Source organism: Anguilla rostrata, chromosome 3 (assembly GCF_018555375.3).
Source record: "Anguilla rostrata isolate EN2019 chromosome 3, ASM1855537v3, whole genome shotgun sequence".
Taxonomy (NCBI): domain Eukaryota; kingdom Metazoa; phylum Chordata; class Actinopteri; order Anguilliformes; family Anguillidae; genus Anguilla; species Anguilla rostrata.
Genome location: NC_057935.1, coordinates 18,586,433 through 18,600,214, shown reverse-complemented (window position 1 = coordinate 18,600,214; position 13,782 = coordinate 18,586,433). Strand labels below are relative to the sequence as shown.

The 13,782-nt window shown below is 39.9% G+C and overlaps 1 protein-coding gene across 2 annotated transcripts in view; it reads left to right on the top strand.

Moving 5' to 3' along the window:
* Positions 1-13,782, top strand: part of LOC135250396 (contactin-associated protein-like 5) — a 91,402-nt gene that overhangs the window by 62,251 nt on the left and 15,369 nt on the right. For both annotated transcript variants that reach the window (XM_064326635.1, XM_064326634.1), the window contains exons 11-18: positions 3,129-3,235; positions 5,669-5,788; positions 6,957-7,157; positions 10,677-10,833; positions 11,956-12,083; positions 12,318-12,488; positions 12,812-13,030; positions 13,348-13,587. In XM_064326635.1, coding sequence (XP_064182705.1) covers positions 3,129-3,235; positions 5,669-5,788; positions 6,957-7,157; positions 10,677-10,833; positions 11,956-12,083; positions 12,318-12,488; positions 12,812-13,030; positions 13,348-13,587 — 1,343 coding nt within the window. The remainder of the gene's footprint in view (positions 1-3,128; positions 3,236-5,668; positions 5,789-6,956; positions 7,158-10,676; positions 10,834-11,955; positions 12,084-12,317; positions 12,489-12,811; positions 13,031-13,347; positions 13,588-13,782) is intronic.

Below are 13,782 nucleotides of genomic sequence, written 5' to 3'. Positions count from 1 at the left end.
TCCACAGACAAAGTAGCATGAAATAATATATGCATGCTTAAAAGGCCTGTAATTGTGTAAATTAAGATGGCTTGAAGAAACTGCTATTAATCATGAATTGTCTGAAATCCTCTGAGATAAGAGGCTTTTTTCACTCCATACAGTGTCTGATTTAGGGCAGTCTTTTCTTTACCATAGTTGTTGACATCAGTGTTGTGGCCTGACACCTTTTGGGTCCCAATGAGGAGGACTAAGGATTTTCTGAGGAGGGCTGTCCCCCATGGCACAACAGTAGCACATTCGCAGAGCATTTGACAGATTGAGTTCCAGCTCTTCCTGGATCTCATGCCCGTCTGTCACCATAGCAACATTGCCGTGGGTTACCACCCATCTCTCTCTCGATTCACCGGGGCTACCTCGTCCACTGTTCTGAAATGGGTCTGCCTTTTGGGAATTAAGCGTCTCGTCTGGAATTCTGAAACACAAAATGCTGAAAAGGAAACTGAGGGAAATGTATCCCGCCACATATTTAGTATTGTCTCAGATCTGAGCCTTGATAATTCAGAGAAACGGAAACGATTAGGTAAATGAACACTCAGTATTGATTATGACATACTATGTGTGCTCACTGCACCTGCTCTTCTTTGCAAGCAGCTTCCTGTCAATACCTTCAATGGCTCCCGTGTCATTTCCTGTGGAATGCAGAATGCATAAACTGCTGCAAATTCTCTTCCCAGAGACACATTTCTAAGGAGCGCATGATGATAACTCAAAGGCGTGGCAGCGAAGGTGCGGGTCACCATGATCGGATGCTGATCTGCGAATCAATAAAATGCGACACGCCTTACCTGTGTAGCTAGGAATGCAATTTTTATTGTTTGTATTCATATTCTTTTGCATCTGCATTTATGGAAGCATATCATATATGAGATCAATAGCACTTCGGAAAATTTAGGCCCGTTGTGTTTTGTTATTCTCGGCCACAGTAAAAGTAATGGATTTTTCCTTTGAGCACAGAATTACATCATAAAACATATCAGCTAGGTAAGCAGAGCAAGAAGGTGACAGCGCAAACCAATTCGACATGAGGGCCGCATCTCATTCTGAGAAATTGTCATTCTTTTTCAGGATGCATAAATGCAAAGCGCATTTCTTCTGCTTTGCAGTCACTCTTTTTGACGTGCAAGACAATATCTATAAACATTTTTTTTTTCTTAGATGTGTAGTTTGTGTTTATATTCTACTTATGTTTTCTAAGCAATATATTATTATTTGTTCCTCTCAGTTTGTAAATTGGTCTCTTGGTTCTGGTTACCTGAATGTCCCAAACCGAGTATTGGACTTCTTGTAAGTTCAGAGGATCAAACACTGAAGTTGGACACAGCCCAAAGATATTCTACTTTAATACTAGATATTCAGCTCAGTGTTCCATTCAACTTCCTTTATTCCACATCTAGGTTTGATCGCAAAATCTTCCAGCGCCACCTACAATGTTGTGCTAGCTGTTGAGGCTCAGTTGCAACTATGCCTCTTTAAAGAACATTCCATTTCCCAAAGAGAGGGGGCACAGAACAGGCCTGTGGGACAGCAGGTGTCCAGGACCTCTCTGTGATCACAAACTCTGTTGCTATTGCTCCATCTCTCTGGCCAGATCAGAACACTTCATAGGCCCATAGAAGGCGTGGCCGCATTAACGCTATGGATGCAGGAAGGCTTTTGTTTTCTCTCTAGCTTCCACCATTTCAGCATTAGACATCTATAAGAGAATGAATTGTGTCCTGTCAGACGGCCAGCAATTTAATTACATCTGAAGAAAAGTTATCTCTTCAGCATCAGAGTTACTTGCATGAAAAAGGGCAGCCCCTTGATTATATTTCAACAGAGCTGACAGCCCAAACTTTATGGCTTAATCAACCTCTTTATGTGTTGAGGCTATAGGTTTTATATATCATTATTTTTATGATGACTTTATTTATTTTATTTTTTGGTTATTTATTTCACCCCTGTCACCTTACTTCTCCTTCTCCAGGTGAGCTTCCTTATGTCCTTAATATCTGCAGTGTATTTGCACAACATTCTAATCCTGTGATTATTATGAATTTATTCTGAATCACTGAAACATTTTAAAATAGTGTTTTTAAAAATATTATAAAGTCTTGATTTGGGGTTTAATCCGGAATTGGCCAAGCAAATAATTTGCTTTGCTGCTGCTATCTTTCATAGTTCATTATAGTTCATTTTCCATTTTCACTCACATTTTGACAGAACTGGTTGCATTTTATTTATTTATTCATTTATTTATTTATTTATTCATTAATTTATTTATGATTGCACAAGGTCACAGGCCACACAAAAATGGGCATCAAATGTATTTTGTTAATGTACCAGTATCTTCATACATTCATATAAGCATGTATTAAATTCATATTTTACATTTGTCATGTTTATATAGCAGGTTCTGGAGGTGTAAAAAGCTGGTAATAACTCTTTGACTGCAACCTATGTCAGGGATACTCAAACCAGGCCCTCAGGGCTAGTAGAACTGCTGGTTTGTATTCCTCCCCTGACTGGTTTAAAACTGATGCACCTGGTTAGTGCAATCTCTGATCAATCAGTGACATTATTGGACTATAGACTATCAGGCAGAAGAGAAACCCAGCAGTAGGGTCAGATTTTAATATCACCAGCATAAAAATCCCACCATAGCATTTTGCATTTGACTGACTTGAATTTTGCACATTCATTGCTCATAATACTTTGATCATAATAGCATTTGACCTTAACAAATTTCAAAGTGTTTTGAATTCAGCATTCACCAATATTAATGAAAAAAAACATTGAAAAAGTGGTATCATAGTAAACTGCTATGATATGAGTATGGCTACTGAACACATTAGGAATATGAAAGTCACAAAGCACATTAGGAATATGATTGAAAAAATCTTTTTCCATCATTCATTCCTCCTGAAATGCTTCACAGAGATTGTCTCAATATGTAATCTCAACCATTGCTCTCAACCAGGTGGCTTCAAAACCATGGGAATACTTGCAACCTTTTTAATTGTTCAAAATGCGTATTTAATTATTATTTCACTTTTTTTGGAGGTGGCTTTTGGTGTTCTTCCTCCTCATATTTGTCTTCTCCCTAGGTGTCTGCCAAATTTCTGTGAGCATGGAGGCCAGTGCTCTCAATCCTGGAGCTCCTTTTACTGTGACTGTTCTGGGACAGGGTATACTGGAGCTACCTGTCACAACTGTGAGTCACTGTGCACCCCTTCCTGTCTTACAAACCTGTCCTCACCTCTCCCAGTCACATGCTCATTCATTTATATAGAAAACTCATGCGGCCACCCCTTGCCTACGCTCAGCCTCAATGCTCAACCCTGTCACATTAATTCAACCTATGTCCAGGCCCCAATACGTAACCCTGTCACACTTATTCAACCTACACCTAGCTCAATACACAATCCTGTTACACTTGTCCTTGTGGGAATCCATTTCCCACAATTCCCTGCTCAGATAATATCCCTCCTCCTACTCTTGGTGTTCTACCCTGGAATTGGCTACAGGGTAGAACACAAATAATAGTAGGAGGGATATTATCTGAGCAGGGAACTATGGGAAGTGGAGTTCCACAAGGATTGATGCTGAGACCACAAATCTTTGTCATTTATATCAATGACCTTGACGGGGACATAGAAAGTACATTAGTCAAATTTGCAGATGATACAAAACTGGGAGGCCCAACTAATAGTTTGGAATCTACTATAGTAATCCAAGAAGATTTAAACAGAATCCAGAGGTTGGCAGAAACCTTTCAAATGAAACTCAATATAGCCAAATGTAAAATTCTGCATGTGGAAAATAAAAAAACATTAGGCTGGATTACTTAACGGGAGGAACAAAACTGGAATGTGCTCAATTTGAAAAAAGACTATGGAGTGATAGTTGATCAGAACCTTTCAGGTTCTAGGCACTGTGCTGCAGCAGTAAAAAAAAAAAAAAAAAGGATGCTGGGATATATAGTCTTATTGAGTATAAACCCAAGGAGGTTAAACTTATCTTATACAATACATTTGTTAGACCACACTTGGAGTATTGTGTGCAGTTCTGAGGTACTACAAAAAGACATAGAGGCTCTGGATAAGGTTCAAAAAAGAGCAACCAAATTGATTCTTGGTGTGAAAGATAAAAGCTATGAGAAGAGTTAAGATGCTTAATCTCTTCAAGCTTAGTAAAAGGGGATTTAGGGGTGATTTGACTGAGGCTTTTAAATTCATAAAGGGGATTAACAAAGTGAACTACAAGAGATTCTTTGGGCTGTTAAGTTCTGTTAGTAGAATGAGGGCACAAATGTAAATTAAGGTAGGTAAAAGGTCAATTTTGTACAGACATTAGGAAGAATTTTTTTCACGCAGAGAGTAGTCAATGTGTGGAATAGCCTGCCAGGTCACGTAGTAGAGGCAGAAACTCTGGTGATTCTCAAGACCAGGCTTGACACGGTGTTAGATAATATCTAGTCTATAGGTGGTCAGAGCACTAGGTACAATTTAGTCAGGAAAATGGCAAATATTTTTGGGCTGAATGGCCTGTTCTTGTCATTATGTTATGTTGAATTATGTTATTCAACCAACACCCATCTCCAATAGACATCCCTGTCCCACTTATACAATCTACACCCAGCCCCAATACACAACCATGTCACACTTATTCAGACTACACCTAGCTCCAATACAAAACCTTGTTACCTTGATCAACCTACACCTAGATCAGTGATTCTCAAACTTGGTCCCGGGGCACTCCTGTGTATGCTGGTTTTTGTTCCAACCACAATTGCAATCCAAGAATTTTAATAAGCTGTTAATTTTCCTTAATGACCCTTTTCATTTTTGAGGGATTATTTACCCTCTTAAACCACATTATGTCAGAAATAGTTATGCATATCATGAATAATAAAAGTCCCATATTCACATTGTGCTTATTGTGGTATTTTGCAAACATATTAAATATTGTACGCAAATAAGTTGAAAATAAATAAGTTAATTAACTGATCAAATTAAAGGCTGAGTTGAATCAGTAGGCTCCTCAGTGGGGGAAGTATGATGAAATTGTGGACACCTGGCTGACCATTTGGGAGATTATGAAGAATTAAAATACAAAGCAAATGATAATGAGCCAAACCTGTATTGTATTAAAAGGATTAAGGAAAAAAAAATGATGAAAGAACTTAAACACATGTGTTCAGCAAACATATTTGAGCATGGCTACAACAGAAACCAGCATTCACAGAGGTCCCCAGAACCAAGTTAAAGAACCACTGCCTGGACTACGTGTACTATGAACAGCTGTCAAGCCCTGATTCAGCCTACACCTATACTACAACTTTTCCTCTATAAGCAACTCCCCAAACGTACCCCTGCTATTCTAAGTTACACTAATTTAAAGCTATTTTTCTACATATCAACTAAATGTTCCTAATGTCACGGCTTCTACTTCTTCATCGTCTTCTTCTTCATTATTGTGTTACCAACTAATCAAAAACTGCTTTTAAAATAAGAACTATAACTTCATAGTTCTGTTGAAATTAATATTTCTCTTGGTGTGAGTGGCATAATAAAGAGCGAGCAGCTTGTGAGGTGAGTAATTTAATTGAGAATTCCCGCAGTACATCCTGCCCTTGTTTCTGCAGCCATTTATGAACCTTCCTGCGAGGCATACAGGCAGACAGGAAGCACCTCGGGACTCTTCTCCATCGATCCTGACGGGAGCGGTCCCCTCGGGTCCACGCTGGTGTACTGCAACATGACAGGTAACCCGCTATCCACCCCTGGAACTGGTCTGCCCTCTTACCTCTGTGGCCCACTCACTGTTTTACTCTCTGCAATGGGGAGCCAAGAGCAGCAGGCAAATTGTGCTCCTAAACTCCCTAAAGATCCTAAACTCATATCTACCTATCCTACCTGTGTTAATTTCTATGCTTTGTGCATAGTGTTGCCCTTAGAACTGGGGAGGGGAGGATGGTACTGTGATCTGCACAAATATAGAGAAGAGTGGCTGGATTCAATCAAAGCTAAATTTGACTAACTTTTAACAATGCTTTATTTTTCTTCACAACCATAGTTTGGTGAGTTGATCAGCAGTCACCGAAATGACAAGTTTTGATTGAATATGGGCTAGAGAGTATATAGCAGTATGTGTTTAAGTTTTTCAAATGCTTAAAATTATGAATTGAGAAAGAAGGTAGAGAGAAAACATTTATGAGAATGTCAAAGAAAACATTTGCATATGTGCATATGGGAATACATATGTTGGTGTGTAGGTGCACAAATTAGTATGTCTAACAGCTTATATATGGCTCATTCCTTCTCATTTACTAAGAACAAATAACTGAAATGAGTCTTCTTGAGTTACCCATGGCATCAGTACCTGCTGTAATCATATTAGTGATCAGTGTGCTTTGGTTGTCTAAGTGATCACTGTAAAGCTTTTTCAGAGAGGATTTTGAAAAATTCTTGTGGATTTACTCATAGTTTGCTTAGGCAGACTTCAATTAAAGAGACAAGTGGAGATATACATTCCATTCAGCTCAGCAAACATTGACAGTGCATAATCATAGATCTGTGCATACATTTAGGCAAAGTAAACTCACTATCCCTTGCCTGCATATTCATTTCAGTACACTCGTGTTTCGATCAGTTATAGTATATACTTTATTCAAATTATTAAACAATTTAACTCCGATATGTATTGAATACTGTAATCGAAACAATTTATTGAGTAATTTGTGAATGAAACAAAATGTGTTACGGGTTACTATCTCTTATGAAGTGGAGTATAGTGTGGCAAATGGTTAAGGAACCGGGCTTTTGATATAAAGGTTGCAGGTTTGATTCCTAGCTGAGGTGATATTGTTGTAGCCTTAAATTGGCTAAATGCGGAAATGTAAAGTAAATGTGTTCCCTCTGTTGTCCATGCAGAGGACAAAGTGTGGACAGTGGTTTCACACAACAGCACAGAGTTGGTCACGGTGCAAGGATCTACGCTGCCGAAGCCCTATGTTATGCACTTCAACTACAGTACCTCACCACCACAGCTACGTGCCCTGGTGGCCGGATCAGAGTACTGTCAACAGGAAGTGGTGTACCGCTGCAGGAAGTCCCGCCTCTTCAGTAACTTGGGTGAGTCTTAGCCACTCGGCTCTGCCCTTCTACCCTCGATCCACTTCTGTTTCTTGCCTATGGTTTTGTGGGCTTTGCCTGTCACATCTCACAGATAACATCCTGGAAGTTCCCCAGGCAGAGTACTAAATGAGTATGCTGGGAGAACATCTTCTCCTCTCTCTCTGATGATAGTGTCAGTTCACTGAGATACACTCCCCAAGAGTATGCCTCTTCTCTCTCTCCAGTTCCCTCTTCTGGTTGGGTCTCCTGCACTCACTGCCTATTTATGAAAAATGAATGCAGTCAACCTCTCTAGAGATGCAATCTCTGCCACTGCAGACAAGCTCTCACTCAAACCACAACCCTCAGTATCTTATTTTAAATCTGCACTGTGAATCACGAAAGGAATCTAAACTAATGTATAGCCAACAGTTCTCATTGAAGTTATCTGGTCAATTATTTTGTAGTGCCATAAATGATATACTTTCACAGGCTAACATTTTAATTATTATTATTTTTTTAATATGTTTTGTGTTTTCTCAGGTTCCATTTGTATAATATTGCATTATGTATAAAGACTTGAAACCAGTCAATGTGACAAATATGCAATAATAGAGGAAATCAGGAATGGCTGGGGCAAATACTTTTTCACAGTAATGTAAAAAAGTTACCTGTCCTTAAAATGTACTCTTGCTGGAATTGGATGCTAGGTTTCAGCTGTTATAGTTATGCAGTCTCTGTGTTGCTATAACAAAATAATGTTTTTATGAATGCCAACTAAAGAAGAAAAAGAGGGTTGGTACATGGGGAGGTTATGGAGAGGGCTTCAGGCGATTAGGGACAATAGATAGTGCTGAAAACCATCTACAGTACATGTAGTGTTATTTTGGGGAGACCTTGGGCATTTTAAATGGTGTTTAAAATGTATTAAATAAATTAATTGTACTCAGTTTCTTCAGTGTTTGATGGTAAATGTGTCCAGCCAATTTGCTTGCTGCATTGACATAGCCTCATCTTCTGGATGCCCTAAGTAATTAATGGAAAAGAAACAGCCACCTGGTCACAGGCATTTACAATAAGCACACACCTGTTCCGTATGGTAGGCTATTTGCTCGGTAAAAGCTTTCCTGGGTGTTAAAAAACAAGCTTTCCTCATCAGTTTGGATGGTACCACAACTCACTTCATGGTTAGTTATGTGGTTGCTTGTGCAGTTTTTTTTTTTTTTTTTTTTCATGAATAAAGCCACATGCTTCAGAACCTGATGCTGCAGCTGGTCAAACCTCACTATTGGAAATATGTTTCCTTGATTAACATTAGTCTGTGAATAACCTGTGCACACACGTTATATTTACTATTATAATTATTCCGCACCTCTGTTACAATCATTCAGACTAGGTGGTATGCATGTAACATCAGACTATTTGACGTAAAATTTCATAGTGCAAGGCTAAATATTATCTGAGTAAATGAGCAAAATCCATATACTGTTATATGTATATCCATCCATCCATTATCTATACCCGCTTATCCTGAGCAGGGTCGCGGCGAGTGCTGGAGCCTATCCCAGCATGCATTATTATATATATTAGTTACTCTCCCCTACTCTACCACGCTGATGAAGTCCCCTGCTAAGAATGGCAACTGCCGCAATAGCAATCTTGTAACACCTGCTTTTCCCAGATGTTAAAAACAGCCAGAATTACCTTTGCCGCATCGGCCAGCAGCCATGATAAATCAGTTGTAGCAGGTCATAGGAATTAATTTCCATTATCTATTCCCATATTTTTGCGGTTTAGCATCAGAACACCCTAAAATACATATGCATTAACCCAAACACGCAAATTTTAGGGATGCGCAAACCTTCGGTGTGTCACATAAGTAAATATGGAAAAACAATATTTGTCTTATTAGCATCTATAAAAGCCTTGCAAATTCTTGGTAAATATGGCCCAAAAAGTGTTTCTTTTTTACACAGAACATTTATCACGCTACCAACCTTAAGACTTAGAATGTTAACAGTCTTAACGCTGAATAGAGAAGGCAATGTTCTGTTGTTTATTTTTAACCTCACCTTACACAATGGAAAATTAACCAATGAATTATTGAGAAACACCAAGGAGCCTGAAGTTTAATGATATAATGACATAGAATAATAAGCAGAGCTCCAGCATTGGCTCATATTTGAATAGAATTCAGTATGTGCTAGTGTTGTTTGTTGGTGCATTAGCGTCCAGGCCTACTCTCATAAACAGAATGTTTATTTGATTTTTTCATCATTTAATCTTCCTCACCAACTATGACAGTTCATCAAAATCTACGAGAATTTCACCCTCTCGCAGGTCCCCTTAGATATTAAATCCAATTCTAGGCAAAGTCAAATGTGATTAGGTTCCTCTCGACAACTCCTAGTTTTAATGGACTATGTAACTTTGTTAAAAATGAAAAAGGTTAGATTTTGCTCTCATAATTATTGGAGAATATGCAATTCTATTCCAGTCAGCTGAAGTTCCACAGGGAATGAGAACAGGGAGGTATGACAGACTGCAGTCCTGTGCTGATATATCATATTGGGATCATGTTATTATATATATATATATATATATATATATATCATTTAATTTCTTGTATTATTAGTATCCTGTACAAAATTTATATTTGTAATCAAACAATCCATATGTAGTTAAAGTGCAGATTCTCAGCTTTCATTTCAGGGTATTTTAATACATTTCACCATGTAGAAATAACAGCACTTTTTATACATAGCCCCACCATTTCAGGGTGCCATAATGTCTGGGACAAATGGCTTTTGCAGGTGTTTCTGATTAGGTATGTTTGTTCATTTGCTTATTTTCTGCAAGTATAATACAGTTTAGAGTACCTCATTTTGATCCTAGGCTTTTGATTGCCTTTGAGGTCTGTTATTGGTGTTTGTCAGCATAAGGACCAGAGCTGTGCCAATGAAAGTCAAAGAAGCCATTATGAGGCAGAGAAATATTTTGTAAAAAAAAAAAACCTCTAAAATACATTGGCCAGACCTTAGGCTTACCGAAATCAACAGTTTGGAACATCATTAAGAAGAAAGAAAGCACTAGTGAGCTTTCATGAAAACTGAGAGTCTGCACTGTAATCACATGTTTAATATATATATGTGTGTGTATGTGTGTGTGTGTATATATATATCACATTCTGATATTGATATGAGATCATGGACGCATGAATAAATCTGCCCTGGCTAACCTGCAGAGCTGGCAGCACAATAACACAATGGTACCAGATGCCAGCAGCTCTGACTCCTGTATTTTGCCCACTCTGCAGAAGTGACCTAGTGACAAATGACTACGACTCCTTAGGGGGACGAAGCCTGCAGGTATCCTTGCTCAAGCTTGGCATTATCAGAATAGTTCAGTCCAAAAAGTGAAAACCAAAATGCCTTATGGAAGATCGGCTTGTCTTATCTCTGACTGTGGCTGTAATCCTGCCAGGCCATTTTTTTGGGGAATTTGTGGGGTTACTCTGTGCTGTGGGCTGTGTTGCAGATGGGACCCCCATGTCCTGGTGGGTGGACAGGAACGGGGAGAGGCGCACCTACTGGGGTGGATCCCTTCCTGGGGTGCAGCAGTGCTCCTGCAGTCTGAACGAAAACTGCATGGACATGAACTACTTCTGCAACTGTGATGCAAACAGAGACTCATGGTAATGCCACAGCATGCCGCCTCTGCATTATCACCATGTCAAAGGTTTACAGAAAACAAACACTAACATACATTACATTGCAGCCATTTAGCAGATGCTGTTATGCAGAACAACTTACACAAACTATCCATTTATACATCTGGATATATGCTGATGTAATACCGGTTATGTACCTTGCCCCTAAACTAAGGGGCACAATGGCAGTGGACAGGAATTGAACCTGCAACCTTTTGGTTGTAAGTTCAGTTTGCTAACCATTGTACTATCATGGCAAGCTCCTGTTTTAATATAACAACAATAGTATCTCAGTTCAGTTTAAATCAAAGCTCAGTCTTTTTCATATGTGCTCAAAGATCATGGGAGTTCCAGTGATACAGATATGTAAAAAAGAGAGTAAAATCTGAGAATATTCCGATTGACAAATAATATTGTTTGTGATAGTTCCCATGTGCTGCACTTTGAGTACCAGCTTTTTTCATTAGAGAGGAGGTATATTGTATAGGAAGGGCAGATAATTGGGAACTCTTGCTTAGGGGGGTATATGGGAGAACATGTGTTTTTATATTTAATTATATTAAGATGTATTTATTTTTAATGTCTTCTGTAGTACTCTACTTGTCTCTTGTGATTCTATGGAACTGTGGACACTACGATGCAAGACAAATTTCTGAACAAACAGACAGTAAAGTATCTTCGGATTGTATTGCATCGTTTCGTATAAACTTGTTCAGTCCAGGGAAATACTGGTGGAATAGCAGCTTGGCCCTGCTGCATTGAGTCTGTTTGTTCCTGTTTTACACAGTGAGGGAGCAGTGTCCCTTCCAATGCAGATTTTACTCCTCGGGGTATTTGCAGATATTCGCATCGTAGGTTCTGACTCCAGGGCCTGGCCCAAGGGTTCTCTGCAGGGCGTTTGTAATGAAACTCATAAAAACTGCAGAGGTACTACTGCAGGGGATATATATTTGCACAGCAAACATCCTCAGTCCAGTTTTTTCCCTCTTGTGTAGCCTGAGGTAGAGACAGGCTCTTGGGACAGAGGGGGGGATGTGAAAGTAGATTTGATAGGCGAGAGAAGGAAAGGTCTGTGAGATTTCAGCGGGGATCTGTCTGTGTTTACAGGACCAACGACACAGGCCTGCTCTCCTACAAAGAGCACTTGCCTGTGAGCGAAATTTTGATTGGAGACACAAACAGGACTGGCTCAGAAGTCATGTACAGAATCGGACCACTGCGTTGCTATGGTGACAGTAGGTAGCTTGTTCTTTGGAGAAAGTTCAAAATAATAGTTATGAGTTACCTACAATGTTTGTGAACATTAGCTTTCATTCTCTTCTGTTGTTAATTTCAGATTGTTTAAAAGTACCTATTGTCTTACTGTACAAATGAGCATATTTAAGAAATTCAAGTATTCACAGTTTGTTCAGTGAAGAGTAGTCGTTAAATTATGAACTCTGAAAATCTGTTTTTTTTCCTGCTTTCAGGATATTTCTGGAATGCAGCTTCTTTCTATCAGGAGTCGTCATACCTCCATTTCCCTACCTTCCAGGCTGAGCTCAGTGCTGACATTTCCTTCTACTTCAAAACTACAGCGCCCTCTGGGGTTTTCCTGGAGAACCTGGGCATCAAGGACTTCATCAGGGTGGAGCTGAGCTGTGAGTCTGCCGATTGTGAACAGGAGTGAGGTGGACCTGAGCTGAACACCAACTACAAATATCTATTCTAAGATGGCCACCATTGATTGTTTGATATCAATTTTGATATCAATATTTTCAAAGGCAGACCTAGATTTTGCCAGTTTTAATTAATCACCTATAGACAGTGCTTTGTATGCATGAGTAACTTGACATTTTGATACATTTAAATCATTTTTTCTGGAGATTCATTCTTAACAGGCACGGGCTAGCATTACATTGTGATTTTGTGCTGTCATGCACATCCCTAAAAGCTCGTCTCTGTTTGACACTAATCCACTCAGCTCCATCTGCCGTGACTTTCACTTTCGACGTGGGGAATGGTCCGGCCGTTCTGACGGTAAAGTCCCACGTGCCCCTGAACGACAAGCAGTGGCACTACGTGCGGGCGGAACGCAATGTGAAGGAGGCGTCCCTGCAGGTGGATCACCTGCCTCTGCGGTTTCTGGAGGCCCCGCCCGACGGACACTTCCGCCTGCAGCTCAACAGCCAGCTTTTCGTAGGTAGGAGCAGACAGAGCTGGTTACCTGGTTACCCGTCTGACTTATTCTGCCTCCTTCTTGCTTCCTGCAGCCGTCTGACACATTCAGCAGTCTGACACCTACTTCTAAGACCTACATATGCCTTCTAAGACCTTCAGAACTGTTCTCACACCTTCTGACACCATCATTTTAAATTGTGTTGAAGTTTTTGTTAACTGTCTGTTCCTGCTACAGGATAGACAGATACCTGCCAAGTCATCCTTCTTTGTTTGTTCATCCTCCTTCTTGTTCTTCTCTTGTTCTTAACTCATTTATAATCCTCCTTTCAATCATTGCAGGAGGGACAGCGTCCAGGCAGAGAGGATTCCTGGGCTGTATCCGAGCATTGGCCATGAACGGGCTAACCCTTGACTTGCAGGAGAGGGCAAAGGTCACGCCAGGAGTGAGCTCTGGGTGCCCAGGACACTGTAGCAGCTACGGTAGCCTGTGTCACAACAGAGGGAGGTGCGTGGAAAGCAACAGCGGCTACGTCTGCGACTGCACCCATACTGCCTACAGGGGACCCCACTGCAAGAAAGGTACGTCCCCAAAAACAAGACTGAATGCCCAAACTGCCACAGTCTGAAGGATTCATCCTTAAAACCCCATCTTAATCTTAAAGTCACCATGGAGTTTTTCTTTGAACTAATGAGGATAGCTTGTGGGAATCTTTTTAAGGAAAAGCTGTGTGAATAGAGGTACTTTGTTTTCAGTTTTGTACTGTTTTAGCCTGG